General features: G+C 39.2%; 1 protein-coding gene across 1 annotated transcript; it reads left to right on the top strand.

The window, feature by feature from the left end:
* The first annotated feature begins 569 nt into the window (after positions 1–569).
* crispld2 (cysteine-rich secretory protein LCCL domain containing 2) lies at positions 570–19,593 on the top strand. The gene is made up of 15 exons (XM_082161325.1): positions 570–727; positions 3,051–3,385; positions 7,584–7,702; positions 8,046–8,178; positions 10,863–10,978; positions 11,359–11,459; positions 11,781–11,948; positions 12,124–12,184; positions 12,275–12,341; positions 12,422–12,552; positions 12,672–12,715; positions 13,404–13,476; positions 13,584–13,659; positions 15,469–15,599; positions 17,934–19,593. The coding sequence occupies exons 2-15, from the start codon at positions 3,131–3,133 to the stop codon at positions 17,983–17,985; spliced, it is 1,527 nt and encodes a 508-aa protein (XP_082017451.1). The 5' UTR covers positions 570–727; positions 3,051–3,130; the 3' UTR covers positions 17,986–19,593.
* Positions 19,594–20,324: the final 731 nt, after the last annotated feature.

Raw genomic sequence — 20,324 nt, 5'->3', positions numbered from 1 at the left:
GGGCTTCCATATAAAACAGCCTGAATGTAATTGCTTCCAGAAATTATTTTTGGGGTTGCTATTGGGGAGCTTTGGTCTTTCTTGGGGGTGCTGAAGCACCTGCTAGCTCGTCCATGTCCCTGCTCAAAAAAAGTATTAATTTCTTTAAATATATATTTATATAGAGCCTGTATTTATATTACACCTGTATTTATTATCTTATATATATATATATATATATATATATATATATATATATATATATAAAAGGGAATTGAAATTAACAGCAGGTTACCACACATAATAGTGCAAAGTATAAAAAAATAAAAGCTGGAGCAAAATGTGTTAAATATTTGTAAGCATTTATATAACCATTAATGTATTGACAGAATTAATGACATATTACAAAATGATAACTCGTCGACAAACATTCTGCTGTCGTGTGGTGTTGACTAATCCTCTGTGTCTCTGGAGGAGGTTTGAGATGATTTATGTTCTTTGCGTTTTCATCTCGACATCGTTCGTCAGAGCGACGGAGTTTCGCCAAGAACACAGCCTTCTTCAGCCTCCCCCTCCTCTCCTTCTCTATAAAAGGAGCTGAGCTGCTTCCACAGAGTCAGTCCGAGTCCACAGCTGCCAAACGGCCTCAACTACTCACACTTGTTTGACTTTCAAGGAAAATACTCCAGCCGCAAGACACTGAGCTGCAGCAACCTCTGGAATATCTCGTGGAGAAGATTCAGACTAGGTAAACTATGTTTTTGACTTTTTATTATATAAAAGATAGATCACAGAGAGAGTGTATCTTTACATAGGCATTCTTGATTAATTGCATTTAGATGGATTTAGTGAATTGAAGTTCAGTATCAAGAGAGGAGCTTTTTTCTCCTTTTTTGGTAATGAACCATTGATAGTCAGTGTTTATCAGCATATAGATCTAAGAGCTCAGGTGATGAGTATCAAAATGCAATTTGAGCATGATTTTGGACATTAGTTGCACACATTGCCAAACTGGAAAATGTGCATGTGGTTCGACTGTCATGCTGTCATAACAATCTCTTGCCATTTTAAACTTTAATATTTGTGCAAAGCACAATGTGCACAAACTGAAAAGCATTTTGCCTTATAAAGTGCAGATGGACCACCTGCCAATGTTTATGTGGACTAGGTGCCCGGTTGGCATTTTCCTGGCTGCTCTGTCTGTCATAGTATAAAAATCCAGGAGAGGGATGAGCAGAAGTGAATGTGAACTAGAGAGAAAGAAAGGGAGGCAGCTGGAACTGAAGCAGTGCCTGTGTTTACTCAGACTTGGTGCTGGATGTCAAGGCTCTGCAGAGAGAGTGAGAAAGTGTGAGAAGTAAAAATGAGAGGGATTTGGATTGTTCTATAAATCCTGATAAGCAGGACGATTCTGGGGCTTGGTGTTTCACGTGTTTGGCTCATCTGCATTTAGATGTGTGGGCTTGAGGTGGCCACTTTTCTCTTCTATCTCCTCCAATAAATAACCCTAATTCACTTGCTCTTCGCTCCCATTCTTGCACCTCCTCCAGTCACTGTCCAATCCAGGACAATTCCATTCCCAGAGAAAGTCAGTCTAGGACAGAGAAGAATCTGCTTTGATAAATGTGTGAGTGAAACCACTGCTTGAGTGTGGATTTATTCCTCTCCTTATTGCTAATTAATTATCCTTTGTCCCACTGTCACCTCAGGATATTAATGAGTTTAATAAACAAAGTTCAGCGTATGGATGGATGCTGAACATGCAGAGATCAAACAGACCTGCTGTTCCATCAAACTAACAAATCTAATCAAAGGAGATCCGGCTTAGTAGTTTGGTCTTTTGAGTAGTGATGAAAGAATACAATGGGTTTTTGTTATGGAGGGGCTTTGATCGTTTTCACTGTAATGATGAGGCCTTTGGCTTGTCCAAACTGGGGCGAACTGACTATGACAAACAATAAACATTCTTCAAATTAGAGCAAAAACTATTAATTTAATGTGGCTCAATGTGGACCATTTCATTATCTCACGTGTGAGTGCTGCTCCAGTGAGGATATATGTCAAATTTCATCTGAGCAAGTTTTGTCAATTCAGCAGAAAGAAAAAGGTTGAATTCTGTTTATCAAAAACTCCTGTCTGTCATATTTCTGCCAGAACTACTCGGGAGGCAAAATAACGTAACAAGTATGCACTTATTAACAGCCCAGCAAGCAAGTATTATGATATAAAGTTCTTTGGCGTAGGCCCCGTCCGTAGCTCGCAATCCGAGGGTAGGGAATCTGCATTTCCTCCCTGAAGACGAAGGCAGGGGCGCAGCCGACCCCCTGGGAGAAATGGGAAGGGACCATCCTGGTGGTGGTGGGGAGGATGGAGGTGAATGTAGGCGTCAGCATCTGCGAACTCAGACATGTGGAAGAACCGATCTTTTATACTTACAAGTATTAGAACACGATTGGATAGATGAGAAGGTAATAAGTGACGTAACAATTGAGTCTTCCTGGCAGAACTTATGCTAAAGCTTTCATTTCACAGCACCATCATAAGAAACCAACAAGGAATTGTCTCTTTTAGGACCATTAAGATGTTTTGCATTTTGACATTATTTTCATATTCTTATGACAATTAAGTGCAATTCTTATTACTTTAATTAAATCAAGAATTTGCCCTCCCGAAGTGATATCACAGTGAATCTTAAAATTGTGCTTGCTTTATGCAAAATTACCTGTTTACTGATTTGGATGTGAAATGTAACCTGGACATCTTTTTGTTAGATTCAGCTAATGGATAAGCAGAGTTTAAACAAAGGAGCAGTTACTGCAAAACATGGATGGATGAATCTTATGTAGTTCCAGAATAGCAACTCAGATTCTGTTGTAATTGGGTTCATCTGTTTGTGGTGTATGTTTAGTCAGGATGCAATAAGAGTGACTAATGTAGCCAATTTAGCAAATTCCTCTTTGAAGCACTAATTTCTCTTTTTGAGTAAACACATGGACATGTGTTTACTATCCATCGTTTTCTCCAACAACTTTCCCAACACTTATCCTCATGGAAACCATATTTCCTTCCAGATTTTCCAGAACAGAGCACTGAAGACCAGCTCACACAAGGCAGTCTACTGTGATCCGACCCTGAAAGCATCAACGCTGCCATGAACAGTCTCGTTTCCATCGCCCTGATATTCCTGGGTGCCAGCTTGTCTGCTTCCCTCTTCCTTCCCGACTCCCTGGAGCTGAGGCAGTTAATGCAACGCTACCAGGATGAGCTGGAACCCAACAGCACAAAAGCTGAAGTGCCTGTGCGCACTCGCAGAGCCATCAAGTGGACGGACAGGGAGGAGATCCTGCAACTGCACAACAAGCTGAGAGGAGAGGTGTACCCGACTGCCTCCAACATGGAGTACATGGTGAGAATGTCATTTTACTCACATCCAGCTTTATTATGATTTACTGTAACATCAAGGGTCTGTACAAAGACACTAAAATTAACTGAGCTGAAAACTCAGAAGGTTCTGTTCCAAAACCTAGGGAGTTACCTATCTAGAAAGCATTTTAACGCCATCATAAGTGTGCGGCAGACACTAAGATTGCTTCAAAATGTAGGCAATAACATTATGCTGACTAATTTTGGCTAAAGAGACACTGAGAAGAAAACCTCAGAATGTGACAAGCTGTACATTTTTACCAACGATGGCAGATTTATTCTTGATATTCATTCATTAATAAATACCATCAATTAAAAACAGTTCAATCTATTTTAAAATGCATTATTTTACCCAACATTTCTGTGTGTGCTATGTATTACCTTGTGAAAATGAAGTACATGTAAGCATACAAAGCGCAATTAAGCACACTTCTTTTTCCCCAAGGGTTGTTACGCTTATTAATACTCTGTTCTCTGCTGACAGATCCAGCATAAACAAGCATGAATTCCATATTGGTCCAAGCGGTATTATGCTCGTTAGCCCTGGTATAGTAGCTGGTGGACCAGCATAGTCATGCTGGTCTCAAACAAAATTGGACTGGAATAGCTGGTCCAGCAAACTGGGGACCAGCAAACCAGCGTCTCATGCTGATTCCAGCATGCATTTTTCAGCAGGGTTAGCTTAGCAACATGCTAACATTAGATCCTATTAGTTTGTCTAGTTTCCCAGTGAAGAGTGTATCAAAGCCGTCACTAATGAGGTTCTATTTCAGTTGCTGCGTTAGAATATAACTGTCAATGAAGACAGCAAGACAGTTCAGTTGGTTTTAGAACCGAGATGCTGTGAGTTTAGTCTGCAGCAAAGGTATTTTTATGTCGACCACACAGCTGTACAAAACCGACACTCGGTTCTGCATTAATGACCCTGGTTTATACTAATTGCGTTTTGTGTTAGCATCAGTCATCTTTTTTTCTGGTGCAGTAAATATCTTTAGGTCTGCTTAGGGGCCAAATACAGGCTTCATGGGGAGAGACATTGCTTTTACAAGTGTAATCTTGTCTGGAAAAGATGAACTCACTGGGATGCAGAGCAGTCAGCGTGGTGTGGTGCCTTTTTACTGTGGAGACAATTGCACTGCTGCTTATAGCCGCCGGCTGAGACAGGAGTCACGACACAGGTAGAAAACAGAGCCAAAGATTAGTGACATTACTGGAACAGTATTCAGTTATGTGACAAAAATGGCAGGTACTGTATGCTGCCTTGAAATTGCACGTGTCAAAGGGATTCCCTTTTTTTTGTCCCTACGTTTTCGGACACTTAACTGCATTTTAAATGCAATTAAATGAAAATGTATTATGGTTTTCATTTATATTAAATGCAGTTAGTTGAACTTAAGAGTGTTTCTTGACCCACTTAAGGAGGACTACAACATTATATGCAAGTTAATTTGTTACTTCTATTGTCTTTGAAATATGGGTAATTATTGCCTAATATGGTTAATCATTGCCTTGAATTCTTGGTTTATTCTTGCCTATTTATTGGGAAAATCTTATTAAAGCCAAAATAATATTTAGCATCACATGATTCATGCTTAAAGGGATACTTCACCGTTTTTTCATATTAAACTATGTTATTCCCTTAACTAAAACGAGTTGATACATACCTCTCTCGTCTCAGTGCGTGCACTAAATCGCTCTGTCTTGCGGCGAAACTTTGTTAGCACTTAGCTTGGTCCAGTTCATTCAATATGGGCCAAGCAGAGAAGCTACCAAACATCTCCACGTTTTCCCTATTTAAATACAGTTACTCGCTTAGTGTAACTCGACCTAGGACGGTGACACAAAACAAAACGTTGCGCTTTTCTAAGCGTGTAAAATGGATAACTATATTGTATGGCGGAATACCATAGCAAGTGCTTGGAAGCACTTCGACTTCGGCGCAGTAATATCTTCACTAGAGGGAGCGGGGGCCGGTGAGAGGATTTTTCACGAGTGAAGATATTACTGCGCCGAAGTCGAAGTGCTTCCAAGCACTTGCTATGGTATTCCGCCATACAATATAGTTATCCATTTTACACGCTTAGAAAAGCGCAACGTTTTGTTTTGTGTCACCGTCCTAGGTCGAGTTACACTAAGCGAGTAACTGTATTTAAATAGGGAAAACGTGGAGATGTTTGGTAGCTTCTCTGCTTGGCCCATATTGAATGAACTGGACTAAGCTAAGTGCTAACAAAGTTTCGCCGCAAGACAGCGATTTAGTGCACGCACTGAGACGAGAGAGGTATGTATCAACTCGTCTTAGTTAAGGGAATAACATAGTTTAATATGAAAAAACGGTGAAGTAACCCTTTAAAATATATTTGAATGTCATTTACTTGAATGCATGTGATGTATTTAAATATATTTGTAATAACACATCTGTAATGATGGTGCAATTTCAAATGTATTAACTATAAATATATATAACACACTACAGTTAAAATTAGAATAAAATATTTTACATGTGCTTTAGTATCTTTGTCAAAACATCAAAATAAATGTGTCAAGAAACATAGTCATGAAAATGTACTCTTAAGTACACTTAAGCGGCCTTTTATTTAGTATTATATTATCAACAGGTATAGTTTAAAAAAATTATAAAACACTTTTACGATTTGAAGTACGTTACAAGTGCACATTCAATACATTTAAGTGCACTTCTATTTCACAAGTTATAGTTCACCCAAAAACGACAATGCTGTCACCATTTACTCGCGGCCATGTTGTTCCAAGCCTGTACGATTCTTCCTGTGGAACACAAAATACGTTTTTTTGAAGTTGCAGTTAGAAGCAAAAGCTTGGTTATGTTGTACCAGTAGATGATACTCCTACACTGTTACACAACCTATATAATTGATTTATTTAATGAATAATATTTTTCATAAAGCTAATTGCAAAGGTGAGACATTGGCTGCACATTAGCTGTATTCTGACAAAGACTGACTCATTTTGAAGGCCTTATGCTGCCTTCATGTGCAATCGGAAATGTTCTAATTCCCACTTCTGAAGTTATGTACGAGCTCGTCGCAATCAAGTGCTTTGTTGTTGGAAAGAACAGGAATCATGGAAGACATCAGGTTTATTCTTGCCTATTTATTGGGAAAATCATATTAAAGCCAAAATGATATTTAGCGTCCCATTCATTGACAACCATATAAACAGTCACCGAGCTATCTAGATTGTCAGAATTTAAAATACAGGTTAATTTCACTGTATAAAACATACAATACGCATAATTATGATTATTCTTAGAGACTTGGAAATTAAAATTATCCCAGAGCTTCTCAGTGGTAAATACAACTTGAGAGGGCATTCACGTCCAATTTTTAACTAGGAAACTCATGTTTACGATAATTCCGATAGCACAAGATGGCAGCATTAATTGTATGCCAATGCAAAGTATTGTAGGAAATTGAGTTTTAAAAACTTTTTTGTAGGAATCATCTTTTAATCATAGGTGTTCTGGGGACCTACTGAGAGCACAGCCTTGCTTTATTACTCTGCCCTGTGTACCTTTGCATATGGTACATTGAAAGTGAATGTAATGTTGATGTAGTGAGTTTTTAAGGGAAAGATACAAAGAGAAAGGCCTTATGGTTAATGTAGTTGGGCTGATGCCTTTGAGAAAGACAGGAGTCTACCACAAGCAGGGGTTTCAGAACCGCTGCCAGGCCTCAGCGAACAAGTAAGGGTTTCAGAAATGTGGCTTAGTCCCAAACAGCACCTTTAGAACTGAGGTTACAGAATGTGTGAGTGTTTGTGCCCATAATGCAGTTGGAAATTTACTGAGAGTTCCTCAGAGGTGAAGAACCCTGTTCTGTGGGGCGAAGTGAGTCCTCTCTCCCTACAGGTGGAGAAATAAGCTGGGGAAATTTGTCTCATTTAACCCTAATTGCTGGGGGTTTACAATGGAAGTGAGCCAAGCTCTGATGTGTGTGCATGTAACCAATATTTTAGTTGTATTGGGCCTGATTCCCAGTCCTATATTGAAGATGAAGAGTGAGAGGAAGGCAAAGGGAATTATCTGGGAATAAAACTCAGCATGTTCAGTATTTTGTTAAAGTCTCAGTTCAAACATGTGAGAATTATGAATCTGTTGTGTTCTGCTGGGAGTTTGATTTAGCTTGTGTGTGTATGACCAGGTTTGGGATGATGAACTGGAGAAGTCGGCAACCTATTGGGCGGAACAATGCCAGTGGGAACATGGACCTCAAGACCTCCTGAAGTCCATCGGGCAGAACCTTGCAGTGCACTGGGGAAGGTATGAGTACACACACATTTACAAAGACCATATCAGTCTGTTCCTGTATCATAACCGGTTGCGCAAGGTGCTAATAATGGCCACAGTTATGGAAAACATGGATATATTAGAATATTAGAATTCTAAAATTGTGATTTCAGGCCTGAAAAAGGCTCTAGAGATTGAAATTATTCATTCAGATCTGGGAACATACTTTATTTTCAACATTTTGCCAAAATTGTTGCTGCATACCCCTCTGACACTGGGTAGTTGCGCCCCTGCAATTAGGCCACGACTGCCCCTTGTTTAAGTAGTGGTGTGATACTCATAATCATATGAAATAATTGTGTCTCTTTCCTGATAGGTACCGCTCTCCTGCCTACCATGTGCAGGCCTGGTACGATGAGGTGAAGGACTACACCTACCCTTACCCGCACGAGTGCAACCCGTGGTGCCCTGAGCGCTGCTCTGGACCCATGTGCACCCACTACACACAAGTGAGTGAGAAAGATTAGTTGGCTAACAATTATCCCAGTGAGACTAAACAACATGACCTTGTTTATGATTTTAAAACTCGCGTGCGAAGGTGTGCACTTGCTAGCTTGAGTTTACTCCTCACTAGCGGTGTTTAATAAGTAGCATGTGTGACCTGCATTAAAACAGAAGTGCCATTGAAAACAGCATATGGAGTGCAGCCTTGACCACTGGTGTTCATTAACCTGGCACAGAACAGTGTCTTGTATCACACATGTAATATATAATGGCCCCAAAATGTATTTGGACACCTAAGCGAGTCCTAAAAATGCTTTTGTAAATTAATCTTAAAAGGACAATTACACCCGAAAATGACACATGATGAATAAGTTTTGTCCATCCTTTGACAGTCCATTGAGGTTCTTTCTCATGCACCAAGCATGTAATGTATGAGATTCTGATGCTCTATGTATATTTGTTGATCAATGCTTATACGCTAATTATATCTGTCCATCATATAAAGTGATTGCATCTCTTCAGACTTGGATTAAACCGCTCAATTAATATACGATTTCTTATTGCCAAATTCTGGATTTTCATTGGAGGGACAGAAATCTCTCAGGTTTCATTAAAAATATCTTCGAAGATGCATGAAAGTTTGAGTTTGGACGACATGAGGGCAGTTGACAAATTTTTCATTTTTGGGTGAATTTTTTGGGAATTATCCCTTGTAATGTCCAAATACTATTTAGATTCACTGTAGGTAAGTAACCAGTGGTTTGCTGCAGGCCTCATTCTGTTTCATTCTACACTTCTTAACAGCTTATTATCCCTTTTTCTTTAAATGCTGGCATTTGAAAAAGAATGTTGATACTGTCAAAACATATTGAACATGCCAGATCAAGCAGATAAAATGCACAAAGAAAAGAAAAGTAGGAAAGAGAAGCAAACCAAAGTCTGAGAGAGAATAACAGAGAAAATTGAGAATTAAAATAATAATAAAAAATAATAAAACAAGAAAGAGAGAGGGGTTGGGCAATGGCCTCATGTCCTCTCAGACTTTACTTCACTGGAATGAGTTCGTCCCACATTCTCTCAGCTTGCTGGCCCTCAAAAAGCAGGTCACCAGCATCTGGAAAGCGTTCCTTGACTCCTGAATCATTTTCCTGTTTGACCCGAATTCTTTTGAAGATGCAGAGTCGTAGGGGATCCGTGCCAAATCCACGCAGCAATTCTCCTCCTCTCTGCTCCTCTCTCACGTGCTGTGCAAGGGCCCCTCAATCTTCTCTCTGCCAAACGATCCATCAGGGATAAACATGAGTTTGTGTTTTTTGAGACTGATTAGTTTGCTGTATCATTGTCCCATGGCCGACACCGCCTGTGGCCTCTTTTTTTGCTCCTGTACAGGAAGTGCATTCCCGAGGGAGCATTGAGACGTGTTCCCTCGGCTTGTGCTCGACGGGGTTGGATGCAACCCCACTACGGTTTAACTGTATGTATGAAAAAAGAAAAAGGCCTGACTAAGCACTTCCCTTTCATTTCACAGCCAAATGGTTTGGCTCGTGCTGCAGAACTGTACCCAGTGAACTCTATTGTGTTTAAGCGAATCAGCTTGGGCCTTGACCACAACTCAATGGGCTGCACGCAGGCATTACTTTGTTTGTGTGGATAAGAGTGGATGAAGGGAAGGATCACACACGTTTTTCAGGAAACTGGCCCGGTCACACTTGAGGTGCTTCTCCTTCCGCCCTTCAGTGCAGAATGAAAGAGGGCAGTCTCTATTCATGGCCCCCGTGGCCCCATCAATCTTCTGCTGCTGCCCCTTAACGGAGCCCGATTCCTGTTGGGGAACACTTCCTTCTCTGGTCTGGGGGGAACTGATATGGATGTCTTTTTTATTCTTTCAACACCAATAACAGCAAAGAGATCTGCATCTTTTGTGCATACTAAAATATTTTTTTTGGTCCCACTTTATATTAGGTGTCTTTAACTACTATGTAATTACGTCAATAATAATAATAATTGTTTGGTACAATGAACTTATTGTGTTCTTGTTGAATTGCAAAACACATTTGCTGCTATTGAGGTTGGATACGGGTAAAGTTAGGGACTGGTTTGGTGGTATGGGTAGGTTTAAGAGTGGGTTAATGGGTAGGGGTAGGCGTGTAATATCTACAAATATTAATTACAGATTAAAAAATAAGTAGGTTACACTTTATTTTAAGGTGTCTGTGTTACAATGTTATTATACATTCAAGTACTGAGTAATAATAATTAACTACATGTACTTACTATGGGGTTAGGTTTAGGATGAGTGTTTGGTTTAGGGTTAATTGCATGTAATTATGCATAATTTATAGTTATTACTACAGTAACTACATGTAACATGTGTAACAATGACACAGTAAAATAAATTGTTACCCATAAGTACTATGTACAAATGTATGTACATAATAAGTGCATGGTATCAAATGATTAGTTGAAATGTTATAGTAGTTAAAGACACTTAATATAAACCTAATATAAACATGTTGTATATGGTTGCTTACTAGCTCAAGTAAAAAGAGCTCTAGACTTGGCTTGGGTCCATCCTCAATGTAAGTCTATTGGATTTTTTGTTGTTGCTTCAACTTACATGTCAAGGTTCAATATTAGGAATATTGAATACAAACATCACTAATACTACTGTATTTTTCTTCGTTTGCAGCTGGTCTGGGCCACAACCAATCGTGTTGGCTGTGCTGTACACATGTGTCCACGTATGAACGTGTGGGGAGAGGTCTGGGAGAACTCGATCTATCTCGTCTGCAACTACTCGCCAAAGTAAGACCAGTAACTGTGCTGTTTCTGCTGATGTTTATTCACTTAACACCAGATGGCTAATCACTATTCCTGATGATTATCCTATATGGAACAAAACTTTTTTTAAGCAAAGATTCCATCCTTCAAAACATAGAGGCTATAAGCAAAGTTTTATCCTTTGGAAAATGGAAAGGTAAATGAAGGATTTTTGGAAAGGAAAACATTGACAGAATATGCTATTCTTTTCCAAGCTAATGATTTAATTTGGCAGCTGGGGTTTGTTTTCCTAAATCAGTCCTGAGATCCGTGAGAGTGTGTGATAATGTGTTTTGAGTGCTCAGTCAAATGTGCAGATTTTGCAGTAATTTCCAAACTCATGCTGAACCTGTGCCCTCTTCTAGGGGAAACTGGATCGGGGAAGCCCCGTACCAACATGGCCGCCCCTGCTCCCAGTGTCCACCAAGCTATGGAGGAGGCTGCAGAGACAACCTCTGTTACAAAGGTGAGGATGATGAATGAGGATAGAAGAATGATTACAAAGGTATAACCAGTAGTAGCTCCTGACCATATATTTTGGTAGGGCAGATTCTGGGTCTTAGTGGCAGTTTATGATAAACATTTTGTAAGCTTTATATTGTAATTGCTGAACACACGCAGAACACTTTTGGCAGAGGTTGTGTTATTTAACCTCAAACATGAAACAAACAGAATATATATATATACTTACATGAGCATATTATACTTTCATTAATTTGATACGCTACTCCACATAGGAAGAAGGTGTAAAGATTGAAATCAAATTTTTTGTTTTTTTTGTTTTTAGGAGTCCCTGATCGTCACGAGTCTCCAGATATGAATGAGGTGGAGAAGCCTCAGGAGCCGATACAGCCTCAAACTACGCCAACTAAGCCTCAGTCCAAGCCTTTCTCCCCTAAAAAACCTGTAAATGCCAAACCTTCCTCACCCAAGACTACAAGAACTACCTATCTAGGTTAGTGTGAATAATATTACTTGAAATTATAAAACAACTGAATAATTATTAAATAATTAATAATAATAATAATAATTGAACAATTATTAGCATTTATTATATTTTAAAACCATTCAAATAATATAACTTTAGTAATAATGTACATTTATCTAAAGTATTCATTTTTGCTTTTCAGCCCAAATTATTAAGTGTGAGACAAAAATGAGGGACAAATGTAAAGGTGCAACCTGCAATAGGTCAGTCTGAATGAAGTAGATGTTTCTTTGAAGATTTTAATAGATGATAAGTTCTGAAAATTTACTGGTGGTCTTTTTCTTCTTTCATAGGTACAACTGCCCAGCCAACTGTGTAAATAAGAAGGGGAAAGTGTGGGGAACGCTGTACTATGATGTTGTAAGTGTTACTCTGTCCTGTTGTTGATGATGATGTTCGATTTATTTAATAAAAAAAAAAAATTCTTCCTGTTATTGTAGCAATCAAGTATTTGCCGTGCTGCAATCCACTATGGAATAATTGACAACAATGGAGGCCTTGTTGACGTCACAAGAAAAGACAGCTTCCCGTTCTTTGTAAAGGCAACTAAGAACGGCGTAGAGTCATTCAGGTAGTCTGAATGTTATGATGATATAGTCATTTCAATTAAGTTTGTCCACAATTAATTATCCACATTGATAGTTATTAAATCTAATCTGTGTTCTGTGATTTTTTTCCGTTTGTTTGTAGTAAATACAAACCTGGCAATGCATTTATGGTGTCAAAAGTGGAAGGTGAGGATTTTTACTGTTTTATCTTAATAATTCTTGTGTAAATGCAAATATTCTCATTGACCTTATAATTGTTTCAGCATGCAATCAGATATATTACATTTCAAGTTATTATATTTTATACGTACTAAATCACATAACTACAAATGTGTAATTACTAGTATATTTAAACACATGACATACAAGTTTTAATAGAAATTACATTTAAGTATATTTTAGTTTACCATAAATACTTGTCAGTATATTCAGCTGTAGACCATATTTCAAAGTCAATAGAATTATGAAATTCCATATAAAGATGTACTACTTAAGTGGGTCAAAAACACTTTTAAGTTCAACTAATTGCATTTAATTTAAATTTAAACAATTATGACTTCAGCTGAAATGTATCATTTTCCTGTTATCACTGTAAAGCTGATTTGAAACAATCTGTATTGTATAAAGCGCAATATACATAAAGGTGACTTGACTTGAGTTAAAAGTATACTAAAGTGTATTATTATGTGAAGGCAAATATTATAATTGATCTATTGATTGATATTAATAGTATTATATGAATGTAATTATTATATTTATAACATACTGTATATTGTAATTCATATATTAATATTATTTTATTAATAATAATGAACATTTCATTATCTTTGAGAGAAGGTCTGGTTCACCAATGATGTATTTTCCTCCTTTTTAGAGCAAACAATAGACTGCTACACGACAGTGGCAGAGATTTGTCCCTTCAAGACGTCAACCTCTCATTGTCCAAGGTATAGTACAAAGAATTGTTATACTCACCATATAGATTACACTCTATAATAGGTCATCTGGAAGTACTTTCTAATGCACCTTACCAGTTTAATCTCTATCTCATCAGAGTGTTCTGCCAAGCTAACTGCATAAACGAACCTTCATATTGGGCTCCAGTGGTCGGCAGCAACATCTACGCTGACGTGAGTACCCGCTTCTGTCCGTGAGCGTTACAGGGCTGAGAGATGGGAAATGAGGGAGAACAGGCGTTCGTAGTCAAGCACTTATGGGGCTAAAGTGAGCGTGCTACTCTTGTGGTGAGGGTCGACCGCGGGAATTGTCTGTGTGAGTCTTAAGGGAGTAGTTGGTGGAGGTGGGCTCCATTGTCGCCACTAATTTCTCTCCCAGAGTGTTGACTGACCACAGAGCAGCAGCTGTGTGAGTGGAGCTGGAGAGCAGCTCTCTTACACTGACTCATGCATGCCTGAGGTCAGGTCTTGGCCTTATGGAACACTTAACTGTTTAGGGAACAGCTTAGACAGTGTAAGTTCACTCTATGTATGTAATCATTGTATCTCCTTCTGTAAACATATGCTAAGAAACATTTGGTTATTAAAAGGTTTGGGGGATTTGTGTCTCAAGGATGTATCTCAAGCTGTCTAGTATGGCAGCTCGAGCACCTTTGAGGCTAAGCCTCTCGCCAAATCCAAAGATTGTCAATAAATTTCATTCTCAAAGTGGTCCTGACTGAAATCTAGTTATTCACTGATAACCTCAAACAACTTCTCTCTAGCAAACATTCAGAAAACCCTGTGACCGGATCATTGAATCTGTGAGATGAATCAGTCCAATTTGTGAATGACCAAGTGAAATAGATCAGCTAGATTCATTGAAAAGATGACATTTACATTTGCAACAATTCAATGATTTCTTACTTAAACTTAAGATTCTCTGCAATCTGGATAATTCGCTTCTCTCACATGTCTTTTTCTCACCGGAGAAGAGACCTGGCCTGGCTGTTAAGTGGTGTGTGAACTCAAATGAACTTGCCTTTTGGCCTTGTTGCGGCCACATTCCTCTGTAAAAGCTGAGCGTCTGTCGAGCTGGCCTCAGATCAGAGCACGCTCTCCAGCAAGCACTAATTAACCCTCATTATACAGTGGTTTGGACTTGGTCATTTGTAAAGGTAGCCTTTGATTGAAAGTGCACTTATAATGCATGAGCAATTGGATGAGTATTATAAGATAATGCCACCCAGACGTGTGCGATGAGCTGTGCACATTCATTACTTTAAACCGGGGTAACCTCTAGGGTCATAGTGAAGTGTTTAGTGGACAGAAGCAGACAGAATTGAACCTACGTTCCAGGTTAAAAGAATAAAAACTGTAGGTACATGAAGTTCCAGAGAGTTCATACACACACTGAAGCTGCCAGGCGTCTGGCCAACTTGCCTTTTCTGGAGCTCTTGAGCTCTGGCCTTGCTGGTGTGTGTACTGTAGACCTCGAAGTGATGTCATTTGTCTAGGCTCCTTTAGACTGTTTACATCTCAAGGACTGTGGAATTGAGAGTGAAAAACATAGCTGCACAGTGCTATGGCAAGCATCACTATTACTGTTGCTCGTACTTGCAACTCTGGTCCAGTTTTTTTGCTTTGATTTACAGAGGTATTGACACCAGTTGCAAAAAAGTTGGAGCAATCTGAAGATTTTGGCAGTTTGTGTTGACAGATTTCACGGAAGTTGCGTAGTGTATAATGGGCACATACTCTCTGTGAAATCCTGTCATCTGAGCTGATTTCAGAACACGCATTGCTGGTCTTTCAAAAACATCAAAAACTCAAAAAATTCCAAACTCTGACCGGTAGTGCATGTAGTATATAACACGTGCAAGTGTTTGCTTTGAGGAAGCATGATATCAATCAACGGAACTACTAATGAAGCCTCTCTATGAGAGAATGGCACAGGAGAGGATGCCGACTAAAAGAATACGCTTTTTGTCTCTTCATGTCCAGGGCTCCAGTATCTGCCGAGCTGCTATCCACGCTGGAGTGATCAAAGCCGGCGGGGGATATGTGGACCTCCTGGCTCTGGATAAGAGGAAAAGTTACACCGGGACCATGAAGAATGGAATCCAGTCCGAGAGGTACACGTCCTGTTTCTCGCTTCACCTCTGCTCTGGTTTCTTCCCTTTGCTTTCTCTCAGTAACTCAATTCAGCGGTCAAAAGCCATGATGGGCCAAATCTGCCTGTGGCACGTTAGTGGTTAAAGAGTAATGGTGTGGTTTCTCATCGAGGATGGACCACACAGGGACTCTTTGCTTATTCTCCAATGCTGCGCGCAAAGTGCTTAAATCGACAAAATCGGCTCCAGTGTAATGAAATCTAACACCATCATCGAAGGAATCGATCCTCGCCTCTTACACAGTTGCCTTGACCGGCCTATAAACTGAGCATAGTAAAGCCATTCACTGACAGCTTGGATAGATTTTCTCCTCACCGCACGCTATTCATATGATGCAATCTAGGGGAAATGGGGGGCAGCCCGTCGTGAGAACTTTATTAACAGGGAAGTATTCACATGCTCTCCATATTACCATTGGATGGAAAAGTTGTTGGTGTCTGACTCAGTGGTCCCGGTCAAGGATAATTACAGCACATCTGTCCAATACACCAGCACCTGAAGGCCAATCCATTTATGAATAAATGAAAAGGCCAAGGCCAGGCCAAGAGCAGTAGTCAATAATGGCTGCTGGAAGAAAACTGAATGGAACCACAGCACGAGACGAGCACTGAGCCAGTGTTAATGTCATGGTTTCCAGAGCTAACCTGAATCTAGCGGGTACGCGAATCATTGTAGTCGATTAGAGGGCATTGACACTCTTGAATTGAACATCTACAAGAGTTAAGAAGATGATCAGACCAAGCTGAATTCTTATCGTTTTCTTTCTGACTGTCCTTCCTTGTGAAAAAGAAGTGTGCTTAATTTCAATGAATGTGCACTTGTAGTGGACTTCAGATCTTAAAAGTACATTTTTAAAATCTGTACTTACATTTACATTTACATTTATTCATTTAGCTGACGCTTTTATCCAGAGCGACTTACAATTGCTATATATGTCAGAGGTCGCACGCCTCTGGAGCAACTAGGGGTTAAGTGTCTTGCTCAGGGACACATTGGTGTCTCACAGTGGATTCGAACCCGGGTCTCTCACACCAAAGGCATGTGTCTTATCCACTGCGCCACCACCCCACCACCCCACCACCCCACCACTACCCCACCACCACCACCCCACCACCCCACCACCCCACCACCCCACCACTACCCCACCACCCCACCACCCCACCACCCCACCACTACCCCACCACCCCACCACCCCACCACTACCCCACCACCCCACCACTACCCCACCACCCCACCACTACCCCACCACCCCACCACTACCCCACCACTACCCCACCACTACCCCACCACTACCCCACCACTCTGGAGCAACTAGGGGTTAAGTGTCTTGCTCAGGGACACATTGGTGTCTCACAGTGGATTCGAACCCGGGTCTCTCACACCAAAGGCATGTGTCTTATCCACTGCGCCACCACCACACCACCACACCACCACCCCACCCCACCCCACCCCACCCCACCCCACCACATACTTGCAGATAATATTAATGAAATAAAACGCCACTTTAGTGTACTTAAAGTCGACTGTTTCTTACACTTTTAAAAAGTGCACTTTGTAATAATGTCAAATGAAAGGTTTTATTTTTAAATACATTTGAAATATTAGACATTATTAGACATTACATGTGAAGTAAACATTTTTAACTCTACTAAATTGCAACTTTATCATTTATCATATTTCAAAGACAATAGAAGTACTTATGAATTCACATATAAAGATGTACTTAAAGGGGTAGTTCACCCAAAAATGAAAATTCTGTCATCATTTACTCTCCCTCAAGTTGTTGCAAACCTGTATGAATTTCTTTCACAAAAGAAGACATTTTGAAGAATGTCGGTAACCAGACGGCTCCCATTGACTTCTATAGTATGGAAATAAAATACTATGGAAGTCAATGGGGCCCATATCAACTGTTTGGTTACCAACATTCTTCAAAATGTCTTCTTTTGTGTTCAGCAGAAGAAAGTAAGTCATACATGTTTGGAACAACATGAGGGTGAATAAATAATGACAGAATTTTCATTTTTGGGTGAACTATCCCTTTAAGTCCTACTTTTGGGGATCAAAAAATCCCTCTAAAATTCAGATAATTGCATTTACAGTAATATAAACTTAAACTACACTTTTCATTTAATAACACTTAACATTTTTATCAAATTAAGTGCCCATTCAGTTAGCACTTAAGCATATTTTAAAAAATATGTTGCACAAGGGTCTATTCATAAAGTAGCATGTATTGTGTGTTTTTTTTAAATAGTTTTTTTAATTGTTTCTTTTTCTGTCTCTGTCTTGCAGTAAAACCAATACAGAAGGTGGTTCGTTCCGTGTCTTCGCTGTTAGAGAGTGAGACGCCACTGACGGGACACAAAAGATTTACTCTCGAAAGACAGAAGTGGAATGCAACCTTCCATCTTTCTCTGACTTTTGGAGGAAAGAGACATTTAAAGACATTTAAAGTCTTCTCAAACTATTTCAATCCATGGGCTTCCAAAGGTTTTATATACAATTGTGAATAATATTTTGACCACACATGCAACTCTTAACAAAATGCAGTGTGGTAGAAATGGTATTTTAACAGCAGTGCTGGTTTAAATCATTGTTGTTTTTTAAAAATCAAATAAGTCAGTTTTATTTTTTGGATTATATTCTATTAGTTTTGAATACATGCAAAATCTCTCATTTCCATACAAAATGCATATTGATTACACTGTATTTAATCTGTACAGTTTTTAAAAAAATGTTGTTGCTTTATTTCAAATCAGTTTTTTTTGGAAGCCAGAGCAGGAATAGCGTGCAACAGTCACCGCACACCTTTTTTTGTGTGGTTTTGCTTCGAGAAGTATATTTTTCTGAGAAAACCTCAGTAATGAACCAAACCAACCATTTCCAAGATGAATCACAATATTACAAATATGTAAATATAAAAGTTATTGTTATTGTTAAAATCAATTTCCCTGTAAAGAAAATGAATGGGAATTTTACTTCCGGAAATGTTGCGCTCTATAGCGATAGTAGTTGAGTGTGTACAATACAGTAGTGTGGATCTGTTGGACCTGGACTGGGCAAACAGATGCTATGCAGAGAAATGGGAAAGAAAAGGAGGCAGAACTCCAAGCAAAAGAGAACTTCCCTTCATAATGCATGTGAGCATTCCAGAGTCAACACTACTCGGTCATTATGGTAAAGGTGCAAAAACATTAAAACAGTGTGCAGTCCTGGGAGAATTCAGCGTCACTGAGTGCATGTTTAGGTTTATCTTTCATTATGGCACCTTCATTTTTGTAATTTATTATTATGCGTCCTTCAATCCCTGCTCAGAACTGCAAATTACGTGGAACAGAACCAAATATTTATGAATGTGACACATGATATGTGCTCACTTGAGAATCAAATGTCAACCCAGAGTCCGACTTTACTGCTAAAAGCAATTTCATTGGAAGTTTAACTTATTTTTTATTTCTCAAGTGAACAGTGGCGGCTGAACATCGATTTGTTTAAACCACTTTTATACTGCAACATTATAAAAAGGTACTTACGCTGAAAGCATGTAAAGTCATACCTCTGAGAGGAAAGAGACTACGGTCTACAGTATGTCTTATCTAAATGCATATTTCTTAGTTGTATAGTGTTCAGAGTCCAGGATTCAGACTAAATATAGATGTTCTTATATGGAATATGGGCCGAAGAGCATACTACTTTTGTACTTTTCACCTACTTTTATTTGACTTTTTCCACTTTCTTGAATTGGTTACCTCAGTGCAGCAATATATTTGAGTATGATGTTTGTACAGTCTTTAAAAATGGTTTGTGTAAATATTCAGATTTGTGCTTTGTTTTCAGTATTGTCAGTATTGTAAGAGGATGACAGTGTATATCCTCGGTTTCTTTTTAAAGCTAGAAGATAATTGTTTTTTGCACAAATTGAAACTAAGGCTATAAAAATCTATGATACTAAGTAAGATTGTGTCTGTCTTTTGCTTCAGAAAAAAATGTATTTAGGTCATTGGACTTTTTTTAAATACTGTCCAATAAACAGGATATGTTGAGAACCATATCAAAAACTCCCCTAGACCACACAAGCACTGGTCGACTCATCACATACTCCATTGACACTTCATACTGTCTCTTTTTAAGTGTACAAAGAATAGTGGGAGTTTACAGATCACAGATATTTCGATATAAATGATTCAGACTTCAGTCGGGGTGATCGGTGGATGCGCGACATGTTATAAAATGAATTCTTGGTACGAATACCTGAAAGCAAGTACTTTGTTGGAAGAGAGCTAGACTGAACGAGGCCTGTCCAAAATCTGGGACAAACAGTTCTCAGCGAGAGTGACAGTTTGGTTCTTTGCCAGAACACATTCTTACTGAACAGTTTATAAAACAGGTTGTCTAAGCGCATGGAGATGCATGTTTTATGTCACTCTCTGGCCCGGTGCAGGTAGTGCAACATGTTCCTGGATCAACATCTTTGTTCATCCTGGAACAACATTCTAATCAACCAATCAGATTTGAGGGACAAGTCTACAGTTTACGTCAAGTTTAGGGCTTACAACCAGGGTTAGAGCTTCTATATCAGTGTTATTCACTTATCATTCCCCTCATAGGGATAAGTTAAGGGTCGGGTTAGGTTTAGAGATTGGGATATGGTAAGGATCAAATTTTCAGACAGGAATGTTGTTC

This window comes from Leuciscus leuciscus, assembly GCF_965113295.1.
Source record: "Leuciscus leuciscus genome assembly, chromosome: 2".
NCBI lineage: Eukaryota > Metazoa > Chordata > Actinopteri > Cypriniformes > Leuciscidae > Leuciscus > Leuciscus leuciscus.
The sequence above is the reverse complement of the archived record's forward strand: the minus strand, read 5'-3'. Positions and strand labels throughout refer to the sequence as shown.

Bases quoted from the DNA above. Each gene is read 5' to 3' on its own strand.
- crispld2 (XM_082161325.1), top strand. From the start codon at position 3,131: ATGAACAGTCTCGTTTCCATCGCCCTGATATTCCTGGGTGCCAGCTTG. The intron at 3,386-7,583 runs GTGAGAATGTCA...GTGTATGACCAG, and splicing joins CCTCCAACATGGAGTACATG to GTTTGGGATGATGAACTGGA. The intron at 11,460-11,780 runs GTGAGGATGATG...TTTTGTTTTTAG, and splicing joins AGACAACCTCTGTTACAAAG to GAGTCCCTGATCGTCACGAG.